General features: G+C 40.6%; 1 protein-coding gene across 4 annotated transcripts in view; it reads right to left on the bottom strand.

Moving 5' to 3' along the window:
- Positions 1 to 444: 444 nt before the first annotated feature.
- LOC143342147 (protein daughterless-like) overlaps positions 445 to 23,295 on the bottom strand; it is a 252,889-nt gene continuing 230,038 nt past the window's right edge. For all 4 annotated transcript variants that reach the window (XM_076765713.1, XM_076765723.1, XM_076765733.1 and 1 more), the window contains 11 exons: positions 23,024 to 23,166; positions 18,334 to 18,618; positions 16,694 to 16,855; positions 15,741 to 15,799; positions 15,003 to 15,156; positions 14,812 to 14,929; positions 11,447 to 11,600; positions 9,138 to 9,227; positions 7,298 to 7,443; positions 7,064 to 7,218; positions 445 to 5,218 (listed from right to left, as the gene is read on the bottom strand). In XM_076765713.1, the coding sequence (XP_076621828.1) occupies positions 5,174 to 5,218; positions 7,064 to 7,218; positions 7,298 to 7,443; positions 9,138 to 9,227; positions 11,447 to 11,600; positions 14,812 to 14,929; positions 15,003 to 15,156; positions 15,741 to 15,799; positions 16,694 to 16,855; positions 18,334 to 18,618; positions 23,024 to 23,166 (1,511 nt within the window). In that variant the 3' untranslated portion in view covers positions 445 to 5,173. The remainder of the gene's footprint in view (positions 5,219 to 7,063; positions 7,219 to 7,297; positions 7,444 to 9,137; positions 9,228 to 11,446; positions 11,601 to 14,811; positions 14,930 to 15,002; positions 15,157 to 15,740; positions 15,800 to 16,693; positions 16,856 to 18,333; positions 18,619 to 23,023; positions 23,167 to 23,295) is intronic.

Below are 23,295 nucleotides of genomic sequence, written 5' to 3'. Positions count from 1 at the left end.
TATTCTAACCCCATAAAATTATTGTAATATATTCGTGAAATGTTGCAAAAATTATGTGTACAAAAGAGATTTTGAAAAAATATTTAAAGAATTATATTGTAGCATAATATGCTTTGAGAATGATAATTCTACTCAGTTTTAACATAATTAAGTTCGATTGCAAAATACAAACATGTTCTAATTATAAGATTTCCATTTGGTTATATTAATTAACCAATTGCTTTTAAAATAGGAAACTATATAATTGATTAAATATAATTCTGTACTTTGTTAATAAATAAACAAAATTTTTAATATAATCGAACATGCTTATATTACAATCCAATATACCATAAAAATAATTTTAACTTCGCCAAGTTTTAGTCATGCAGCACACATTGAGAACTAACAAAAGAAGCTTGGAAACTCAAATCAGTTGAAATATTTTGTATTGTTTTACGAACACTATTTTGTATTTATAACATATTTACCATTTTTTATTACGCTTTAGCGAATGTAATGAAAAAAACAGTATTTATTAGATTGTGCATTTTCAATGAGATAATAATACCTAAAGACCAAATAACAGGGATTATTTAACGCTTTAATAAGAAAAATTAATTTATTATTAAATAGTATTTAAAAAATCCTAAAAGGTCCCGAGTGTATCATGTGGGATTTTTATGCATTGCTTTAGTAAACAGTTTAACGTAAAAGTATGCAACCATTTATACTAAATTAAATTGTGTTAAATATAAATCATTTTTTTCAATATATTAAAAAATAGAAAAATTTAATTTTACTGTAGGGAATTTGTTAAAAGTTTTCATTTATTAAACGGAGAGGTGAGGATTGAGAAACACTGACCTATAAGATATTATCAAAGATATTTTTCTGCACTCATGTAGGTAGACCTTTGTGGCCAACTGTACGGATTTAAGTTCTATTGATCACACGACGAGACTTTTCTTTGAGCATCTTGACAAAATCGTTTGAAGCAACTGCCTGAGTTAGATAAAAAATGCAAGTTAGACATCTCCTGTTAAATACACGATACGTATCTCATCCCCGACGCTATAACCACACCAACTGTTTTGAACAGCGTCTGATCATCGACTGTGGCATTTTCAATGGACGAAAAATAAAGAAATCACTGAAACCCGTAGCTTCCTGAAAACGTTGAAAATCTGTATTACAATCATCCATCGGTCGACGACATTTGCAGAGCTCTTACAGCTGAATGATTAAAAGGTAACCAACAAATACAGCCCTGTTCCGCTGTACTTGCACGACACAATTGAAGGTATACATCTTATCGACTAAACGTATCTACACTATGTATATGTTCGTATCTACGCAATAAGTAGGCGGCGGAATAACGAAATTATAATTGAGACGCACCTAAAGGAAAAAAGAAAAAAAAAACAGAAGAACAAACACAAAAGTAAAATGAGCGACAAAACGTAAGACGTGGTATGCTTTTTTCGTGTATCGTCTAATACTGAGGTGGGGGGGAGCGTACAATGTACAAAACGGGAAAGCTCGAGTGAGAAAGAAAAAAAAAAATTGCGAACTGAAAAGACGACAAGGAACGAAAATCCCGTTAGCGTATTGAAGCGTGAGAAAAAGAGCAACCGGAGATTATCAGGCACCGTGATTATGGAAAAAATGGCACATTTATTATATTATTAGTGATAATAATATTACTACCGATAATTATACATTTTTTTTTCTTTCTCAAACGAAACGCTCTCGACACACTCTCTCACTCTTTCGTGCACCTTTTTCTTAAACACTCTCACCCTCTATCTTTCTCTCTCTCTCTCTCTCTCTTTTCTCAGTGTATGCATAATAATTCAGCTCGTGCTTCGTCGATGTTAATAAACTCGCATGCACATCGAAATCGATCGTTTCATTATCCTTTTAAGGCCCGGGTGTCACGCGAATCGAGCCACGCCAGGCCTACGTACGCTTCTCTCGTTTTAATTACATATTATACAACAATGTCGTTTAGATCTAAATGTACACGTGCGATTTCGCTCGTCGACAATCGTGTCCTGGGCAAACGGAAGGTAGTCGTCGGTGTTTCGCACAAATTAATAACGATCCTACGGAGCGTGCTACCACCGAGTTCCAACGAAACGCTCGCTCGGCGTAAGCGCGACACGATCGATAAGAAGAAGACCGCGTCGATTCGAGCCCTCGTCGCAAATGTCAACGTTTCCATGAACTCTGAAACCCGCAGTTCGAAGAATTCGGCTCCACGATCCATCGACGCGATCTTCTCCGACGAACCGACCGATCGGAGTTCGAATCAACGGAAAGACACGCGCTTACACGGAGGGAAAAGGCAAAAGAAACAATAAGTACGTTTCGAGTGTTTCAAAACGAACCGAAAGTTAACGCTGAACGATTTCGAGAGGCTCCATCGATACGATCGCGACTCAGACCCACGCATACTCGCGCAAGAACGTGACGAGGCCTTTGGCGTTCGCCGATCTTTCGACTCGAGCCGAGCTACGCACACTCTTCACCTTTTCGCCTTTCCACTTTTGACTATCTAAGACTATCGACAGGTGTGCGCCTAGCTTAGACGGGGCTTACGAGCTATTTATTGTCGTTATTATTTTACATGATTACCATCGCAAATACAAGTGCGTGATCGCGCGCGTACGTGTGTGTGTATGTGTGTGTGTAATTTATCTCCCTATGAATCGCCGCTGACCTATCCGTAATAACGTACACGCAATCGCGTCGTCCCTTGTCAGTTTCTGGAGGCAATTCCCGCGATTCCGGTGATCCGTTGATTAAAAGTAAAGCGAGGTTGTGCGAGTTATCTCGACCAAGTTCTGGCCACGAATCCTTTCGTCGCGGCAGCCGCGAACGATCCCAGGATTCTCGGGATCGCCGACCGAACCGCGTACGGGAATTTTTCCAAACGGACTTCGTCGCGTTTCGTGTGCTCGCGTCGGGGTTTCTCTCCTCCGGTTTCGTTTCCACCAGCGGTCGAATAAGCGAAACAGAAAAAGTAAAAAGAAGTAAAAGCAACGAAACCGACCGAACGCGTTCGATTATTCGCACGAAGGTACAGAGAGCGAGACGCGAGTCGAAATATTCTTCCTAATTACAGCTTCCGATATGCTTTTGAAGAAAAATATAGCTGCACGCGTGATATGTGAGGCGGGGATAACATCGCACGATCGCTCGGGAGACGGAAACCAGAAAAGACGGCACAGAAAAACCGACGAACGGAAAAAAGAAAGAAGAGCAACACAGAGAACGAAGCGTAGAGCAGAAAGAGGCAGAGTAAACACGGGCACTCGAGACACACGTGGTCATTTATTTCTTGTTGTTCTTGTTGTTATTATTGTTGGTTTTTTTTTTTTTTTATTCAATAAAATTTATTTAAGAATCTAAATAAATTAAAATACATGGCAACTGGGTACACATTGAGTTGAGCTATATTTTTGTTCAAAAACAAAAATGTCCCTTTCTTTCTTTCATGAAGGATCTTCTCGGCGATCATTAGTCGGTAATAATAATAATAATAATAATAATAATAATAATAATAATAATAATAATTAAAAATAATTAATAATATTAATAATAATTAATAATAATAATAATAATAATAATAAAATCATGATCATGACAATAATAATAATCATCGCAATGATGATGACAATAATAATAATAATAATAATAGTAATAATAATAATAATAATAATCGTAATAAAGTAATTGAATAGGCGTACGCCGCTGCTGTATATATACAATTATGCGTGAGATATGTTTGAACTTTTTTCGTGTTCGATGGGCAGAGTGATCCGTATTCTCATTCTCTCTTCATCTCCTATCGTTCACACCTATATACTGCCTTTTTGCTTAATCCTTGCACTTGTGCTATCTCCCTCTTTCATTCTCGTGGTCCTTATCGTTGAACCATTTAAAAAAAAAAAAAAAAAAAAAATGTTTAAAAGAAAGGATTCCATCGTGCGTCCACCGTTCCAACGCGAACTTCTCTCTCACTCTCTCGATCGATCACGATCCTTCATCTATTCTTCGTACAACGTAAGTACAGAAAGTTAGCCTGAACGCACCGTCGCGTGTCCTCGATTCGCGTCGAACGTTCCCGCGAGACAATCGTCCCGTCTCGTATGTACAATTATGTTTATCCGCCAGTCGTCGAGGAGGATCGGTCGGGTCGCCGCTCCAGGGCTTCGAAGTCGTTGATTTCTACGTATTTACAACCGGCGACGAGCATGCAGAACCCCTGCAAAGTTATTCGCGATAGACGAGAATTCCGGCCTGTGGGACCCTGGCGTGCCGAGCTCCCGATACGCTCAGAGGAACCTGTAGGTGTGCTTTTTCGATGCGCGACGGTCCCGCGATCGTCCTCGGCCACTGGCTTTTCTCCAGTCCCTCGTCGTGTCCAGAGTGCTCTCCACCCGATGTGATCGCGCTCTGCGACGCCACGCGTCTCGGTAGCGCGCGCGTTTTATGCTGGGCAATTTCAACAAGGTCCGGGCGGGGGTCAGGGGATGCGCCGGTTAGCGGGATGGAGATCGAATTCAATAAAATCTCGATCGCGCTACGCACGCTTCTTACGTCTCGAAAGAGAGGAACCATATTCCTTTGTCTTCTCGCTATTTATAAAAATAATTTTAAGCCGCCTTCAAGGGGAACTGGGGGGTTGGGTAGATGCCTCTTAAAAGTAACCACGCTCTCGCTCTCACTCTTGCACTCTCATTCTCTATCTCTTTGATGGCTCGCGGTGACATACAGAGCGACCACTCTTCCCCTATTCGTCGTACGCGTGTGTATCTAGAGTCACATTGAAAAACCGCGGACATCATCAGGGCGTACCCGCTTTTTCCACTTGGATTGTGTACGACATGCACAGTTCTGCGCTTTGGCAGCGCAGCATCCCGGAATCAACGTTTGATCCGTCTTCCGGGAAAGTCGTCCCAAGCGTCCTCGTTTCTCCGTAGAACGTAAATGACGTTACGTTCGAAGATTATATTCGTGTCACGTGTCGCGTAGTACCCCTAATTTTGGCTCGATTCGTACAACTGGTACGCGGTCGGAGGGTAGTCCTGTCTGTATGCGCGAGTCCCGCGAAAGTCCCGTAACTATTACAATTTTAAGCTGTATCTACCCCTTAACACAGGATCACACCGCCGCTGAGCCGCTGCTACTGTGGCTGTGACGGATTGTGCTGAAGGGAAGGAGGCGGGCCCTGAAACAAACAATTTTTTACGTTAGACGATGCATCGATTATGTGACTAGTGTGGAACAAAACCAACCGGGCACTCAAGGTCATTGATACTTGGTGGGTAGAATATAGTGCGATATATGTATATGTACAATGAATTTTACAATATTAACTTTTATTCTTATTGTTTGTTTTCTGAGAAAAATATGAAGTCTGTCTTGCCTACCAGGACTGGTCATCTGACCGGTTGAATGATTTATATTTGAACTGGACAAAATTTGGTATCAAATTCTGTTTAGCTTCCGATGTAAATAGGAAATATATGTATAGCAAAGACAAAAGGAGAGAATCTTCAATCTCCACTGTCTTAAAACAGTCGAACAATGCGTATTAAAAATACTAAAAGTTTAAACGCGAGCAGTTCCGAAACTACTAATGTTTTATTAAATACTGAGGTATTGACAGAAGCGGCAAAGCCTCCCCTTTAAAATGGTTTTTGGTTTTTGTCGATCCGACTTTCCGTTTTCGAGATATCGTAATTTATGTAAAAGGTAATTTTTTAAATTCCGCTCTTCGCCTTAGAAAAGGCTATTAACACGCATTAAAAATACTGAAAGTTTAAACGCGTGCAGTTCCGAAACTACTAATGTTTTATTAAATACTGAGGTATTGACAGAAGCGGCAAAGCCTCCCCTTTAAAATGGCTTTTGGTTTTTGTCGATCCGACTTTCCGTTTTCGAGATATCGTAATTTATGTAAAAGAGAATTTTTCTTAATTTGACTATCTCTGTCTCCGTCTGACGCGTCGCGTCGTACCTCCTTGTCGCACGTGAGACGTGACTCTCGTGACCTAGTTTCGGGCGTAGTATTTCCAAGAATTTACTACGCACTGTTTACTATTGTCACGCGCGCGTTATCAATGAATTCGCGAGCGCACAACAAAACGTAAACGAACCCTATCTCCGAAACTAGCCACCGCATCGACGCGAAACTAAAATCGCTATATCTTCGGAACTAATAAAGCTATCGACTCGTACAAACGCTCATTTTAAAGGGTATTTCATCATCTACCTAACGATCATATCACCTACTATAATTTTTGCCATCTTCTATGTTTATTCTCACATTTACTTTGACGTTACATACTCAAAGAAGTTTCAGCAATTCTTACTGATCGTACGACTAGTCTACGATAAAACTGGACCATAAATTGTTTATTTAATTGAAAATGAATTTAAATTTATATACAGAGTGTTTGCATAATTACCATGCCATTTTTTCGTAAATAATTGTTTTCTCTGGGATTAATTACGGTATCGACTTGAAAGAAAATTTGTTTTCGAGAGCGTTTTACCTTCTATCCGATGAAAATGATTAATTTACTAATACTATTAAAGTACTAATGCACGTTTTGAGTAAAGGTATTGAATATTTTTGTGCAAGTTCTTAGAATTCAATGCTTTAAAGATGTCTCGCACCGACTAGTATGGAACCCAATATCATATTTATAATTTATATAACGTGTGGATGCACTGCTTCAGTATATTCCAATCTCAATACCCAAGTAAATATATCTAGAACTACCTTACAGTTCGATACACCTTGATATCACTTGCTGCTCATAACTCAAACCTTTATAATGATAACGTAGTATAAAAATCCTCTAAACTGACTATTTCCACACTTGAAATAACTGCCATCTCTCCTACGGATGATCCCACTATAATTCTACCACCAATTGTATAAGTGCTAATCCCAACATAACAGTTTAACTATTCCTTGTAAAAAATTTACACGCGAAAACTGACCTTGAACAATTGGTTGTTTTTCTTTCGAGCATAGATGTCTTGTTCATCGAGTTATACTTACAGGCATCGCGGAAAAGGGTGGCTGAGAATGCGCGTGAGGATGTGGGTGTGGGTGTGCTATGTGTGCAGCAAGATGGCCAGGTAACTTAGGTCCATCCTCTGCTTTCTCTTCCTCTCTCCTCTTCAAGCACGCTGCCTTTGGATTGAGGTTTCGTTCTGCAAAGAGACACAAACTATTTGTTAGAGAACATTCCAGAGAAAAATATTGTAACCAAGATAGTCAAAAGACACATACCTCTAACTTGCTGTTCTAGCGTCATGATCACTTCGACGGCCATATTAAGGATACCGAGCTTCGTCTGAGGTTTGTCCGTCTTCAGGTGCGTCATGCACATTCTTCCAAGCTCCTTGAGAGCTTCGTTGATGTCCCTGATACGTATCCTAAAGCAATAAATCTTGATTGAGCACGTCGTTAGCAGAATAAACCTCTGGAAAACGGGAAGCGAACGCTCGAAGGAAGAAACGTGTTTTAAGCTAGTCGATCCTTCGACGATTACTTATCGACTTTCAATACCGATCCTTCTGCACGAGGTTTCCAACGTTTGTCTAACGCTGCGACTGATTTTATCAGGATCAACTAACAGGCTAATATTGCTACGATTTTAATGAAACGTGGGAATCCTTTTGCACCAGAAACCTCGAATAGCATGAAACTGCAACCCAGGCCGTGAAGATCCAGATTATCTCGAACATTCTCAACATTCTTCTACATAATAGCACGAGAGTCTGATCGTTTGCAAGATCCAAATCTCTTTCTTACGTATACATAGAATACGGGCCTAACTCTTCTCGAATCGGACGAGTGGGTATTCGCGATACACTGCACACTTTCGTCGATTTTCTTACCTTTCCCTAGCATTGTTCGCCTGCCGCCTCTCTTTCTCCCTTTGGGCCTTCACGTCGGGATCGTCATCCTCGTCCTCGGCGCTCGAACAACAGTTACGCAATAACAACACTCGATTAATCACCTGACATGAGCGATGGCACTGTTTTCGTCCTAGATCGAGCGCGCGAGAACCGACAGCAATGAGACCGTCATCGCCCCCATTAATTACCAATTAAATTTACACGAAGGAAGGGTTTGAAAGTGATTCGATTCGACTGGCAGACCTTCAAAAACCGACGGGGTTGCTCGATCGAGATCGCCGCCTCGTTTCTTTCTCGACGCAAGAGCGATCTCTTTGATTGAACACACGCAGAGCTCTCCGATCGGCTTGTGGTTGTGGACAGAAATCGGATTGCCATACTCAAGGGCCCGTATTCTTTGCAACCGTGAATAAAAAACCAATGACAAAGAGTGACAAACCAAGATAAAAATGCGGATCTAACGCGCGGAACTGATTTCGTGCCATTACCTAGAAAGTTGAGAGTTCGGGTGACGTCTAGGGAACAGCGTGTCGGTTCTGGATATAACCAGGATGTGCTGGATAGGAAGGGGAACCTTCGAACGGTAAATTCTGAAAGAAATCTTCATTATATGTACAACTGGATCGTTTACGGTATTCGTTGCGATTGCAACAGGGTAAGATCGTAGGATTTTTGACAGTCCAAAAGTACACTGTAAGAATTGTCAATGTTTAACGCGCGACGAACGAACGTGAAAGCTAAACGTGACGAGTGACAGTGAGAGTAGAATTCTAGAACCCATTGTAAGAACACGTTCAGCGATGCAGAGCGTAGATATGTGCTTGGTACGTTGTAAACTAAAGGTAGCATGCCTGGTGGAGACCGAATCGCAGCCGAATTAAAATGAGACTGATTGATAGGCGAGCACGAGAACTGTCCAGATATCTTTTTTTTTTTTCGTCTGGACTCGTATCATTTTTGTCCTTAACCAGAAACATTTTAATTGTCACGCCAGAATACGGGCCTCGCAGTAGGGAGAACGCAAGCATGCCAAATAGTCGTAATTATTTTATGTTTCGATGATCGTGTGTTCGTTTCTCTCTTCGTTTCTCTGACGCTTTATCGGGCATGCATACGAAAGAATGGACTCAGGATACAAAAGTCCTGGAAGGATCTCGGTGGTCTTGAAATAGTACAACGGGGAGTGCGTACTGCGTGTGTTCACTAACCTTTCACGCACGTTGTTGGCCTGGCGACGTTCCTTCTCGCGCACCGCTTTGGTGCTGGGATCGTCGCAATCTTCATCAGCGCTCGAACAACGGTTGTTTAAATAGAATCGGTTAGTTCAATACTGTATTGCACACGTGGGTGAGAGACTGATCTCTCTTTAGTGTCTCGACGCCGAAAAAAATTCTTACGTCTGACGACTACTAGGGTGGTAGTACAACTCAAACATTACCACATCGAATTTATGATACAATTCGTAACTGCACTGCAAAACTTCAAAGAATAAATCTATCCGCTAAATTCTTTAGAGATATTAATATATATACAAGTACATTTAATTTTTAAGTAAATTTATAAATTGCAAGACTAATGTAATCATTGAAATCGTGAGGATTTGCAATTACGTTTTATGATAATAGCATACACAACAACCAAAAGACTAATGAACATCATGGATCAATATTAGTTTAGATTTCTATTTGTTTTGAATAAAATAATTCCCCCCTGAACAAGTTAAAACGAGTAAGAAATATTACATGAATATAGATTGTGCATACAATAGTTTCTGAAGTTATAGAAAATTAAGTAATATGAGTTCTGAAATAAAATGTTACTGTCATCTATTTTTTCATATGTACGAATATATACTACTTTCTTTTAATGTATTTACTAGTAATAAGTGTACGTGTTACAATAGAGTAATTGCCTAATTGCATAACGATGAAGTACATTCGAAAATTGTTTTTAATCCTAATCTCAAAGTAATGCACAAAATAAAATATAAAACAAAACCGAATGAAAAACGGAATAATTGGATAAAGTGCTGAAGTGTAAACGGTGTTAGCGTATACGGGGTGTTCGGCCACACCTGGGAAAACTTTTAATAGGAGATACTAGAGGCAAAAATAAAACGAAAATCAAGGATACTAATTTGTTGATTGAGGCTTCGTTAAATAGTTATTAACGTTTAAAGTTTCGTCCGTATTGAATTTTTTTCTCGAAAGTGGGTAGAATTTCGTGGGTATGTCTAATGACCAAAAATGATTGTAATTGACCCTCGCAACCGACAATAATTTTTTCAGAACGATTTGAAATATTTTTTTTTCACCGAAAAATTTAGGCACCTACCCCCTGTCGATTTTTCTTAAAAATTAGTTTTTCATTTTTGATCATTTTATTTGACGTCCCACAGAAAAGTTGTCTAATACTTTTTTGTAGATACCCATGAGCTCTACTTCAGAAAAAAGTTTCATTGAAATATATTCACAATTGTACGAGTTATGACTGTTTGAAAATTGGACCATTTTTATGGGGTTTTTCTCATTTTCCGAGGTCAAGGACCAACTTTTCGAATATTTTTGCGATTTGCACATATTCTCCATCAAAATACGCGTAGTTTGCTTTTTTAAACATTAAAATCGTCCAATCCGTTCAGAAGTTATGACGTTTTAAACATACGCATGAAATTTCAGTGAAACATATCAATGGTATGGTCAGACATTATATTTTCGTTAATGAATTTTTTTCTCGAAAGTGCGTAGGAATTCGAGGATATGTCTATTCACCAAAAATGATTGTAATTGATTCCCGCAACCAAAAATAATTTTTTTAAAACGATTTGAAATTTTTTAATTTCGCCGAAAAATTTTAGCACCTACTCGAATTTTTTCTCGAAAGCGCGTAGGATTTCGGGGTTATGTCTATTCACCAAAAATGATTGTAATTGACCCCCGCAATTGAATAAATTTTTTCAGAATGATTTGATAATTTTCTAACTTTTTAACGAAGCCTCAATCAAGAAATTGAAACTGAAATAATAAACAATAAATTAACAATTAAATTGGGTCAAGAATACACTGAGAATTTCCTTTAGTATCCTATAACTCAGAAATTATGATAAACAATCCACGTTCATTTAAGTATTGCCGTGCATTTACGAATCTAAAAAGGAAGAAATTGTCTCATTAAATAGAACTCTGGTTCCTAAACGATTAGCTACTTTTTACATATAGTAACACAAGAGTCTCCACACATCCTTGGATCAGTAGTTCCTGATAGATCCAAAATTCTATTTTAGTTTTCGATCTTGAAACCTCGAACACTTTATCTTCATATTCGAGACGGTAACGTTGCTAGCTAGACTCGACAAAGATTCAAGGGGCATTCTTTAATCAACAACTGGACAATAAATTACATTTTCACAATCGTAGGGGTTCTAATCTGTTCGGTTTCACTACTGTCGTTTCACCCATCGACATGGCCGCGACCTTCGATCGTCGGACAAAAGAATAAACGTCCAGGATATACTTACTATCTGCGAGATCTCTTCGTCCCTTTTCCTTGAGACGTGGAGTTGACCGTGGCTGCGCCAATTACACCCGCCGCCGCCAGCTCGCTGCTCGAGGGTTTCGTTTCACCGCCGCTGCTGTCCGGCGGGTCCTTTCTCTTTTCTAAAGAGACGTATTCTGTTCATTATTAATACTGTCCTTAAGCGTTCCCATAAAGCATTGACATCGATGCAGCGCCCTGACAGCGTTCATGGAATAGAGACAAGAGCGTCGCGACAAAAAGTCAAGGTGACACGTACCGTTTCCTCCTATTCTCGAACGATAAAACGAAAACGCTTCGAACCGTTTAGGAAATTGATCGACGATCTCTGAGCACGCTTCTCTCGCACCGGAAGCGACGACGACCTTCACCGAAAACGGCAATCGCGATTCTCGACATTATCGTTAAGCTTTGGGCAGGCTCCTTAGTCACCAAACCGTGAAAAGCGTCCAATTACGAGCAGGAAGCTCGATACAGCGTATTCAACAGTCTTTTTAAACGCTTAACCTGACAATTTCTGCTATCAGACTCGCGATCGTCTGTTTCACGGTGAAAGTCTAGCGAACGCTTTTTTTCGCGTGGAAAAAAAAACGTAAAAACGAAGAAGTAATTGGATCGACGATTGCACGCGTTTGGACATGGAGAAGCTGTGTGCTACGACGGTTCGGGGCCGAAACGGGCGTAGCGAATACGCGGTCTGAATTCCGATCGCCAGAAATGGCCGGCAATGGAGAAAAGAGCGCTTCTTTGCGAACGACTCTCGGAAAACTTGCGCATTCCATTAGGCGGCCCGCGAGAGAAGGGATTCCGAGCGTTCACCGGGTAAGAGGAACAGAAGTGCGACAGAAATGGGGAGAAAGAAAGAAAGAGACAAAGGCGAGCGGAGACAGAGGTCTTGGGGAATAATAAAGGCACGACAACGATGCAGGATAGGTAGCTACTTCGCGTGATTTATCTAATGCTTCCTTATCGGGCTCGAACTCCGCCGTGGAACACCTGGGAACTCCTTCTCTCGTTTTTTTTTCCTTTGCAGCTCGCGCTGGCTCATGGGAAAAAGTGTTTGTCCGATGATGCGACACTCAGAATAGAATACCACCGTTCAGGCTTGACTATCGTCGAACCTCGTTGACTCTTGTCTTTTAATGTCGTCGATGGAGATTGGAGAGTGTTTCGAACTTTTTGGATGTACACGGTCGGTACTGCGATAGTCCATGATGAATCGTGGATCAAGACTGCCAAGGAGAGTACCAGAAGAGAAAAATACGTTTTCATGAGTCGTACTTCAAGTTCTAGATCTTGATGAACCATTTAAGAAAATGTTCCCTTTCTAAGTGTACACAACTTCAACACGTTCACTGCCAGATGAAAACCGTACAATTTTCTGTAAAACTGAAATTTTGATTTTAGACCACTGTAAACTACGTAATCTAAAATTTGTTTCAATACTTATTTTTCTAATCTTGTTAAATTTCTGCCCAAATTTATTTCTCTCCGCGTCTTAACTTGGGAATTAGTTTTTCCAGTCCCATAGTGGAAAATACTGTCGTCTATATGTGAGTGACGTAGCAGTCAAAGTGTTAAACGCGTTATAAGGTCCTTATCAAATTTGAGTAATTATTATAAATATTTACTAAAGAATTTGAAGTATTAGTTATATTTCACAACATCGTTTGAGGGTAATAGCATTTTAATTTTTTATAACTCATTTTTTCCCCATGTATATATAATCAATACTCTTACAACATAGTTAATTCGTTCCGTGTTGCATTGAAACCGTGTTAACGATAAAATGATACGACAGTTTTGCTCATTTTACTGAAATCTATAAGCCAATAATAATTTTTATACGTAAGAACAACTAAATATTATCTGTAACTCCAGGCTTTTAGTGTGTTTCTGATTAATTTCTTTCAAATAAACGAAAATTGAAATTAATATTAATCAATTACATTTATTGATTCATTATTTGACATAAAATATTTGGTAATTCATTCTGTATGAAGAAAAGTCGAAAACATACAATAACATTTTTTCACGCGTAACTTGATTCTCGAAGAAATTGACTTCAAATATTCGCCAAGCATTGCGTACAACCTATGTCTCGACTCAATTAATCTCTCTGTAAATTACTGTCTCGGCTCAGGTTTGTGTTTATTGCACTGAGCAATCAAGAATAAACAAAAATACAGAGTATTCGAGCACGATAAATTGTATTGCTTCAGAAATTGTTGAAAATATTATTCATTTTGCCGAATATACAATTCTGGTCTTTTAATTAAATTTCTACGCGCGCTTTCTATCGTGTTCTGCAGGTTTAATTTATCAAACGCTAAACTATTTTTCTTTTTTTTAGTTGCTGAACATTTTTTCCTCAGCATATACAGTTGAGGAGTGTTAAGTAAATAAAACGTGATGAACAAGTTATCGTTCCACGGGAAAAGTAGGATAGCGCGACTGACACAAAGCAACTCTTGCGATTATAAACATAAATCTGAGTCGAGACAGTAATTTACAGGGAGATTTGTTAAGTCAGGATATAGTGAAGCATACGCAATAGTGTTGCAATTGAATGTCTCGAATGATATGGTTGCTGACACAATAACTCTTGCAGCAAGTTAATGTCACTAGTGTAAATTAGCGTAGGATGATATAACACGAACGGGGTTCTATCCAAGTTGTATCGAGCTTTTCTACAAGTATGTACGTTCACGTTGTTGTCTGTAATGGCATGTCGTAGGCGACTTTTTAAAAATTTAACGCGCTTTCCCGATTTCGTACAGCTTGTCCCCGAACTCTCCTTTCTGTCAGTATCAACAGTCTCCTTCCCAATTAGTGGAAATGTAAAAACACACAGAAGACAGACTTTTGGATGTTTCGAGCGTTAGCAACGAAACAGGTAAAATCGTGAAGAGGGTGTGTAGGGTCAAGGTCAGGAAAAATGAGAATAAAAAAGAAGGGTAGCAATAAAGAATACCAATGAGAGAACTGAGGGTCTAATATGGACACGGTTGGTTGGAACGTTTATGACCCTAACAGATGGTGTAGCGCTGTGTATTACTCAGACTTACTCTAATCGTCGAATATTTTGATCCAACACGTTCCTGACTAGTCACTAAACTGTTGTCGACTAGTTTTCAAAGAAAGTTAATAAGTTGTGACTTTCAAACACAGTAATAGGACTCATAAAAATTCTAGTCTTCTCCTCGTGTGTACAAGTCGATTAACCTTCGTCGCAATGCTGTCGAGATTCAGGTATTTGTCAATACGTTCGTCGACTGTCTAGTCGTCTATTCCACGAACCTCTCAAGAACCGCCGAGACTGTAGAAAAGGATCACTTCAAAACTTACTGGCATTTGTCACGGGTAACCTTTCGATTTTAATGGAACCGTCCGTGTCGGGCGTTGGCGTAAGACCAGGGTAGGAGCCTTGAGGTTGTGCCACTGTTACCGCAGGATGTGGACTCGTCTGCAACCAAGTAACCATCTTGTACAAATTTCCTTGACGCATAGATAAAAGAACAAAAGATTTTACGACTTACCAAGTGGTCCAATTGCGGTGGTGATGTGTGGGAGTAAAGGGAACCGTGTGGACCAACGGGACCAATATGAAGGCCCAGCTGGCTCTCCGCGTGGTTTCTCAGAACGTTTATGGCATCGTCCAGTCGTTCCTCCATCCGCGTTCCCTGTACCAACAGAATACCCGATTTTCGACTCGATTACACGTCTGTTCGACAATTATTTGCAGAAGCACCAGCGTCAAAGATTCATCGCGGATGAACGTGAACTCCGAAGGCAATTTATCAAGAACGCTGTCAGTGTATCTTTGGCGCTGGTTCAAATATATTTTCAAGGCGACGGAGAAGCATATACAAAGACAGAGGATCGATTGTATAAAGTATTTGTGTTTAAAAGTGGGTCAAAACAGAAAGTAAAAAGGTAATAGGAATTCAGCATGCCGTTAATCCTTCGACTGCAGTTTGTTTTTCGACGACTAAGAGGTTGCTTCCGCAGTTTAAGGATTAACCAAAGTCGCGGTAGTAATTAGTTAACGATGGATCAAAGGATGAAGGCAGGTGTGTCGCGGTTAATCGCGCTGAAAAACTTTGCAATCGTTAGTAGACATTGGAATCACGGATGATTGTTTCGCAAGTTAGCTGTGTCGAATGATAAATCATGCGCAGAGTGTGGTGTGTTACGAATGAGCGGATGGCAGGGATAGAAACAAGAACAAACGAGAAGAGACGGAGAAAAAAAACTGAAAATCGGCAATCCTCACCTCGGCGTGGTCGCGAAGAAAGCCGATGGCATCGTCTAGCCTCTGCTGTTCAGGCGCCGGCTTCACACACAACACCAACGCAACAACAAAACCAAAAAAAAAAAGAGAGAACAACCAAGTCAACACAACGTTCACAACAAACAAGGAGTAAATGGTGAACAAAAGATTTTTTTAAAAAATAAAATAAAAAAAATAAAATAAAAAAAAAATGTAAAACGACAAATGAAGAGATGATCGACTTGAGTATGAACTGAACAGGGGGGAGGACGAGTAGAATGGTTTGCAACGTGGATAGCATACAAGGGGTGATTTTTCGGTGCATCGAGTGCATGCTACTTTGTGCTACTTCCAGGTACACTCGCAGACAGAGTCGGTCGTTGACAGAGTTACGAGTCGTCCATAAAAATTTACGGGCAAAAATCTTAACGATCTCTCGACTGCAAACAATTCCTATTTCGAGTCCCAGCGTGTAACGATGGGCGATGTGTTCTTCTTTCTCGTAAACTGAAGGTCTGCGATCTTACGGGGCTCGTCGCCTTTGTTCTTTCGACGTCAACGACCGGTCTCTCTCGATCCTCCCCCGAATAGAAATAAAGTCAGTGCGTGTAACGAGTACTTCCAACGATTCACCTTAGTGCGTACGATAAAATATCGCGAGTGATGTGTACGAGCACAAGAGGTTTCTGTTACGAACGTCCTTGACCTGTTTCTAAAGCGCACCGAAACGGCGATGAAGCGTGTCTGCGTTCGAAGATGCACCCGTCATTTTCCAACGAGATACTCGACAAAATCTAGTTCAACGTTATTAAACTCTCGTGGTTCCTCGAACGAAGTGACTCGGACGTCTCGTTAGAAGTGTCAGGGTCAACAATGATATATAAATATGTATATAAACTAAATTAAAGAAAAAAAAAAAAATAAAAATTGTCATAATTGCGAAGCATGGATGCATACCATGTGAATGGTGCCACGATTGGGATCTGCCGTGAAGTGCGGAGACACAGGCGCAGCACCTGCTGCCCAGCCTGGCGCCGAACCCGTCAAAGGCGGCGGTGAACTGACTGGTGTGGATGGGTTGCTGCTATAACTCGATACTGATTGGTCCGTGGGATAGATCTGTAAGATCGAGAACACTTACAGTTAGATAACTTTTGATAAAGAGGCCGAAAAAGAATTACTCCCCGACAGCAATGAGTTTTCTAAATCCAAAACTGATATTCAACGCTTTAAAAAACCGGATGACTGGCACGCGAACATGTCTCCAGTTAATTTTCAAACTGAGTGAGATTAGTATTCCTTCTTTTAGCACTTGTAGGCGATATATTATTTAACCCTTTGCACTCCTGTGTCTTAGGAGCTCCTCTGACAAGTCCCATTCGACATTTTTTCAAGTTCAAACCAAAGAGATACCGTACACTTGAAAATTACAAAATGCAACAACAGTGTAAATAAAACAGATATTTAATTGAATTTCTTTGCTCCTCTATTTGTTTAAGCTGCTCTACTTTTAACGTGAATTTCAAATGAGACACTTAAAAGCGTTGAGAGCTGCTGGTGATAAAATTGAAATATAATTCGGAGTGCAAAGGGTTAAGAAAATCAACCGAATGTCTTCTAGTGAACTTGACGAGACATTACTGGTTACTAAAGGTTGGTAAAATTCTTATGTACGTAAATTTTATATACGGTAAAAGTTGGATATATGCCCGAAAATTGGGACCCCAAGACGAGCATTTATGCAGTAGTAGATGGATCAATTCTAATTATAGAAACAGCCTGTGTCGACTGTCGAACGTAGAAAAGGACAGCGAGTAAAAGAGGCCCTTCTTGGCTGCCGAGCTTTGCGGTGTATCAAAGAGAATCTTTCTCTAATACCCGGCATATATCCAACGTACACTGTAACGAACAAGACGTGAACAACTTTTCATTCGTTACGCGTAGTATAAAAATTAAGATTTTGAAATATTTTACGATAGATAAATAAAAATTAACGTGATCGAAGAAACATCGTGAATAAATTGCTGTACGTTGGTTTCATTCACTGTTTATTCACAGACGAGGTACACGAGTAGACCTTTCACCTTATGAACTTTCGTGACTCAATCCCATTGCCATACCGACCGAAATTAAAAAATTTCAAATCGTTCTAAAAAAATTCTTTTTGGTTGCGAGGATTAATTACAATCATTTTTGGTGAATAGACATATCCTCGAAATCCTACGCACTTTCGAGAAAAAAATTCATTAACGTAAATATAATGTGTGGCCTAAAATGTTTCTGTAATTTCATTTTCTGTCTCACTTTCTCTTGTCTTCGTTTGTGTAACCTGTCGCGAGTGACACGAAAATGGTAATGGGGCTCCAGAGCCCCAGAAAAATGGGGCGAAAAAAATACATTGGATGTGAGGTCTGCTCGTATAGCTCGTCTGTGGTTTATTACTGGATTAAAAGTGTGTCCGTCGCTGCCGGTTACGTGGTCAAGCCAGCTACATTGTTGGCGAAACGACAGAGTTCACAGCAACAGCTGTTATCGGTTGAAGACATCATTTTATCAGGAACAAAGAAGAACGAACATGCGAAGGATCGAATACATACTCTGGTGCTTACTACAGACGCGAGAGTCTTGCCGAGGTTGTCCCCCGTGGTGGGCTGTTGGTTCGTCGTGGGTGCAGAATTGGGTGCGGAGGGCGCGGACGTTGGCGCACCGGGACTATGACTATATTGCAACGACGCCGGGGATGGTGCACCGGTACCGCTGTTCGCCGCGACTGCGACGCTACCCCGGAATGTGGACATTGGTGGCAGTGAGGCCGCACTGGTAACCGCCGAGCCCAGAATCGGCGCCGCCGGTTCTCCATTCGGCGACATAGCCGAGTACGCCTGCAAAAATCGAGTCTATTAACCCTAAACTTACCGCGACCGGTCAAATGACCGTTTTAACGATTTATATTTGCACTGGACAAAATTTGATATCAAATTCTGGTTAGCTTCCGATGTAAATAGGAAATATATGTATATTAAAGATGAAAGGGGAGAATCTTCAGTTTCCACTGACTTAGAATAGTCTTACAACGCGTATAAAAATAGTTAAACTTTAGAAACGTACAGTTACAAAGCTACTAGTATTTTCTGCATAACTGAGCCATCGTTGGAAGTGGCAAACCTTCCCTTTTAAAATGGTTTTTGGTTTTTGTCGATCCGACTTTCCGTTTTCCAGATATCGTAATTTATGTAAAAGGCAATTTTTAAAATTCCGCTCGTCGCCTTAGGAAAGGCTATTAACGCGCATTAAAAATACTGAAAGTTTAGATATATACAGTTCCGAAACTACTAGTGTTTTATGAATTATTGAAGCATTGTTAGAAGCGGCAAAGCTTCCCCTTTAAAATGGTTTTTGGTTTTTGTCGATCCGACTTTCCGTTTCCGAGATATCGTAATTTATGTAAAAGGCAATTTTTAAAATTCCGCTCGTCGCCTTAAGAAAGGCTATTAACGCGCATTAAAAATACTGAAAGTTTAGATGTATACAGTTCCGAAACTACTAGTGTTTTATGAATTATTGAAGCATTGTTAGAAGCGGCAAAGCTTCCCCTTTAAAATGGTTTTTTGTTTTTGTCGATCCGACTTTCCGTTTTCGAGATATCGTAATTTATGTAAAAGGGTATTTTTCTTAATTTGACTATCTCTGTCTCCGTCTGACGCGTCGCGTCGTACCTCCTTGTCACACGTGAGACGTGACTCTCGTGACCTAGTTTCGGGCGTAGTATTTCCAAGAATTTACTACGCACTGTTTACTATTGTCACGCGCGCGAGTTCATTGATATCAATGAAACGTACACAAATGCTTCGGACCCTCGTATCTCCGAAACTAGCCACCGCATCGACTTGAAACTAAAATCGTCATATCTCCGGAACTAATTAAGCTATTGACTCGTACAAACGCTCATTTTAAAGGGCATTTCATCCCCTACCTAACGATCATACCACCTACTATAATTCTTGCCATCTTCCATGTTTATTCTCACATTTACTTTTACGTTACAAACTCAAAGAAGTTTCAGCAATTCCTACTGAATGTACGACTAGTGTACGATAAAACTGGACCATAAATTGTTTATTTAATTGAAAATGAATTTAAATACAGGATGTTTGCGTAATTACTAGGCAGCACTTTTTCATTAGGTATCAACTTGGAATAAAATTCCTTTTCAAGGGCGTTTTATCTTCTATCCAATGAAAGTTAAAGACTTTTTGACATAAATTTTAAAACACAACTTTTTATACATATAAGGCAAAAATTAGAATTACGTCATGGTAGGAATGAGTGTACATGAAGTACCGGTAGGTTTAGTGTTAATTACTTCGATCTAGAAAACATGAACGTCAAAACAAGAACATGTTCAAACAGTTTTGTACAACTTTTTAACGTATCGTCAACCGAACGTACAGTGTCACAACCCGCGATTAAAAATAAAAATATCGAATGTTTTAACCCTTAAGTGGATTATTGGGACCGTTGCGGTCCTCTGCAAGTTTAAACTAATAATTATTTAATATATGTCAATGCCATTATTCGAAAATTTACGTAATCCTCCATTAGTGTATTATTCTTTAAATGCTTTAAAGGAAAGTTGATTTCTATTTAGCAATTTTGAAAAGTCAACATTAATTAAAATAATGCAGTTGAGATTGAGACTCCACTTACGGATTAATTTTGTATTTCTTTTGATAGTAAACACTCCTCTAATATGTAAACGTAGTTGTAATCATAGAGAATCAAGATAAACAACAATACATATATATAATTTTCTCACTCTAGTTAAAATCGTACTTTACATGTTATAGGAAAAGGAAATTAATTGAATCTGAAATATAGCAACGTGAAATTATTGCTTCATATTTGATGTGTCGAAATAGATCATTTGAGAGATCCGGGTATATATCACGATTGTCCAACGACGGCAGTTATTTTGGTTACCTATATAAGGGTTAAAATACAAATATAAAGGAGCCTTCACATAATAAGACTTAGCAATGGGTTTGAGATCACAGGGAATCAGTTCGAATTTCTATTTCATATACACACTATTCAAGCAAGTGCACAAAATTGCCTATGTAGAAATCAGCTGCAGCAGCAAACCAAAACGGCGATTTAGACGCGAAAAAGTCCAATTTTTGACCATCTCCAATCATTTTACTTTAAGTGTCATTAAGTTTCTAAATCCTTCTATCTCTCCTTCTAGGAAATAATGATACAATGATTTCATATTGTACAGGAAGGTACGCACTTTATTTCAGAATAAAAACAATTAATCAAAATTTAATATAATTTTAAATACAAGTAATCGAAGAGAACCAATTGTAATATGCAGTTATCGTAAGTTTTTGGAATAGAAGTTATCAGATTGGTACGTATTGGTCAGAAATCCACCACAGGCTTGTAGTTCATGTTCATTTCTTTGGTTTCTCTGAAAATCAGCTTTCTCAATAATATAACTTTAAAGTTAGCGAATCTTCTCGCCACATTGCTACAAATGGGAATAGGTAACGGAAAGAAGACACAAAATAAACCGAATCGAACCGGTGGTCGAACGATAGATTAATACAACGCGTTAATTGAAAATCGTGCCGAACATTAGGGATTTCTCTAAAAACAAGAACACGGCGCGTTCCAACTTGGACGATAAAGACGATGGAAACGATCGTTACGAGAGAAAACAAAGTGCACAAAATGACATCGCGAGTTCTGCGAGACACAGATTGGCTGTCGAGCGGCTGACGGCTCGTACGACCTTTCGAATCCAACCGTCCGGGTTCATAATGGACCGGGCCAGAACAGCTTTGATATCGGATACGGTTAGCGGCGTGTAGCCACGTACGCTCACACCTACTGAAGCTCGCTCGTAAAACGTCTAATTTTAAGCGTCGTCTCGGCCCGAACAGCGAAGAGTATTTATCAACAAATTAGAGGGAGTTTGCGTGCTCGACCGCCATTCGCTTGCTCGACTTCACGACCGAGGAGCGCCGTTAATTGTTCGTTTTACGGACGGAAGAACGAGGCGATAACTAGCGACGGGCCAGAGAGGCCTTGGTTTTTCGGCTGGGCTATCGAAAACCTAGACGTCTCGGAGCATGGGACAAGCTCTAACGAAAGAGAGCTTCGCCGGTTAGGGCAGCTTCTCGAAAGAGGGATCATTAAACCGCAGGATCGTAAATGTTTAACCTTTCGACCCGGGGGAGGTCTCGGGCTGGTCCGAACGGTCCGCCGCTCCGCGTCTTTTGTAGATCGTTCACCTCCATTATGCATAACGCGCCGTCTCCCTTCGACGATCCGGTTTTAGACGCGTCTCGTTCCACGCCAATCGACGGATTCTGCCGCGAACGACGGCCCAACGACGCCGCGGGATCCTCGAGAATCCCTTTATCCCCGAATTCACCGTGTCGATTCTCGTTGGCACGGAATCGTTCGGCGACGTCGAACGTGCCCGCTGGGTCGAAGGAACGAGAGAAGGGAATTCAGGGTGCCGCGAGAACCAGTAGTATTTCGTGGTAACCATGAACAGCGTAAATCAAACGAAGGCTGCACTTGACTAGAAACACCGAGTAGCGGGAGGGTCGTTCTATATATAGAAGCCACTGAGTCATTTGACGTTGCTCCGAGTGTACACGGAGCACTGTCAACAGTGTCTCTCAACCACCATCGACGCAAGCTTGGACGAGACAACGGGTGGTCCGAAACGAGACAGCCACCGAAGATCCGTCGAGTGGCCACCTGGATCACGGCTCGCCGAAGAGGATTAAAGTTAACGGAGTTGGCTTGATCCAGTCAAACTCTCTGGCCGCCGACAGTGTCAAACGAATCGAACGTCTTCTCGAGAGTCGAAGACACGATCGCTGACTGGATCTACGACGCTGCAACGGGAACGCCTAAACCGTGAAATCCCACATTTTCTTCGACTTTTCCTCTCCCCCGTTCTACGAGTGCAAATATATCGGACGCTTTGCCAAGTTCTGGCGATGTTGTATGAAACGAAAGCATCGATCCCCCCCCCCCCCCCCCGCGACGACGAAGGGTTTTAATCGAACGACTCCGTCTCGTCCGGTGACCGACGAGAGAAGTGGGGAGGAGGGAACATTCCTAGTGTCCATCTCAAAGTTCCAGGACTGTCGGATACGAAGGAACGAGCGAAGCAGGGAGTGATTGATTGCTGTTTGTCGCGTGACCAACGAGGGTGCTTGTACGAACGAGAGAACGAAAAGGGAGGAAAAGATAAGAGTCGCTTACCATGGGGTCGTGGGGTAGGTGCATGGGATAGGCTGGCTGGGCCAGGTGAGGGGGTGCATATCCGCTGTACGGGGGCTGAACGCCGCCCCCGCCGCCGCCACCCGTCCATGGGTCACCAGGACCCGTTCCTGCAGCATTCCCATCTGCAACAGGAAAACAATATTTCGTTAATTGGATTTAGAATAGGTCCGATGCAGTCTGCAGCAACCAAGATAAATTATGTAATAACTGGACTAGAGATGTTTATGCATTTATGGGTAATTTTATCTTAC

The sequence above is a fragment of the Colletes latitarsis genome, chromosome 1, assembly GCF_051014445.1.
Source record: "Colletes latitarsis isolate SP2378_abdomen chromosome 1, iyColLati1, whole genome shotgun sequence".
Classification (NCBI taxonomy): domain Eukaryota; kingdom Metazoa; phylum Arthropoda; class Insecta; order Hymenoptera; family Colletidae; genus Colletes; species Colletes latitarsis.
Note: the sequence above shows the minus strand (reverse complement) of the source record. Positions and strands in the feature narration are given on the sequence as shown.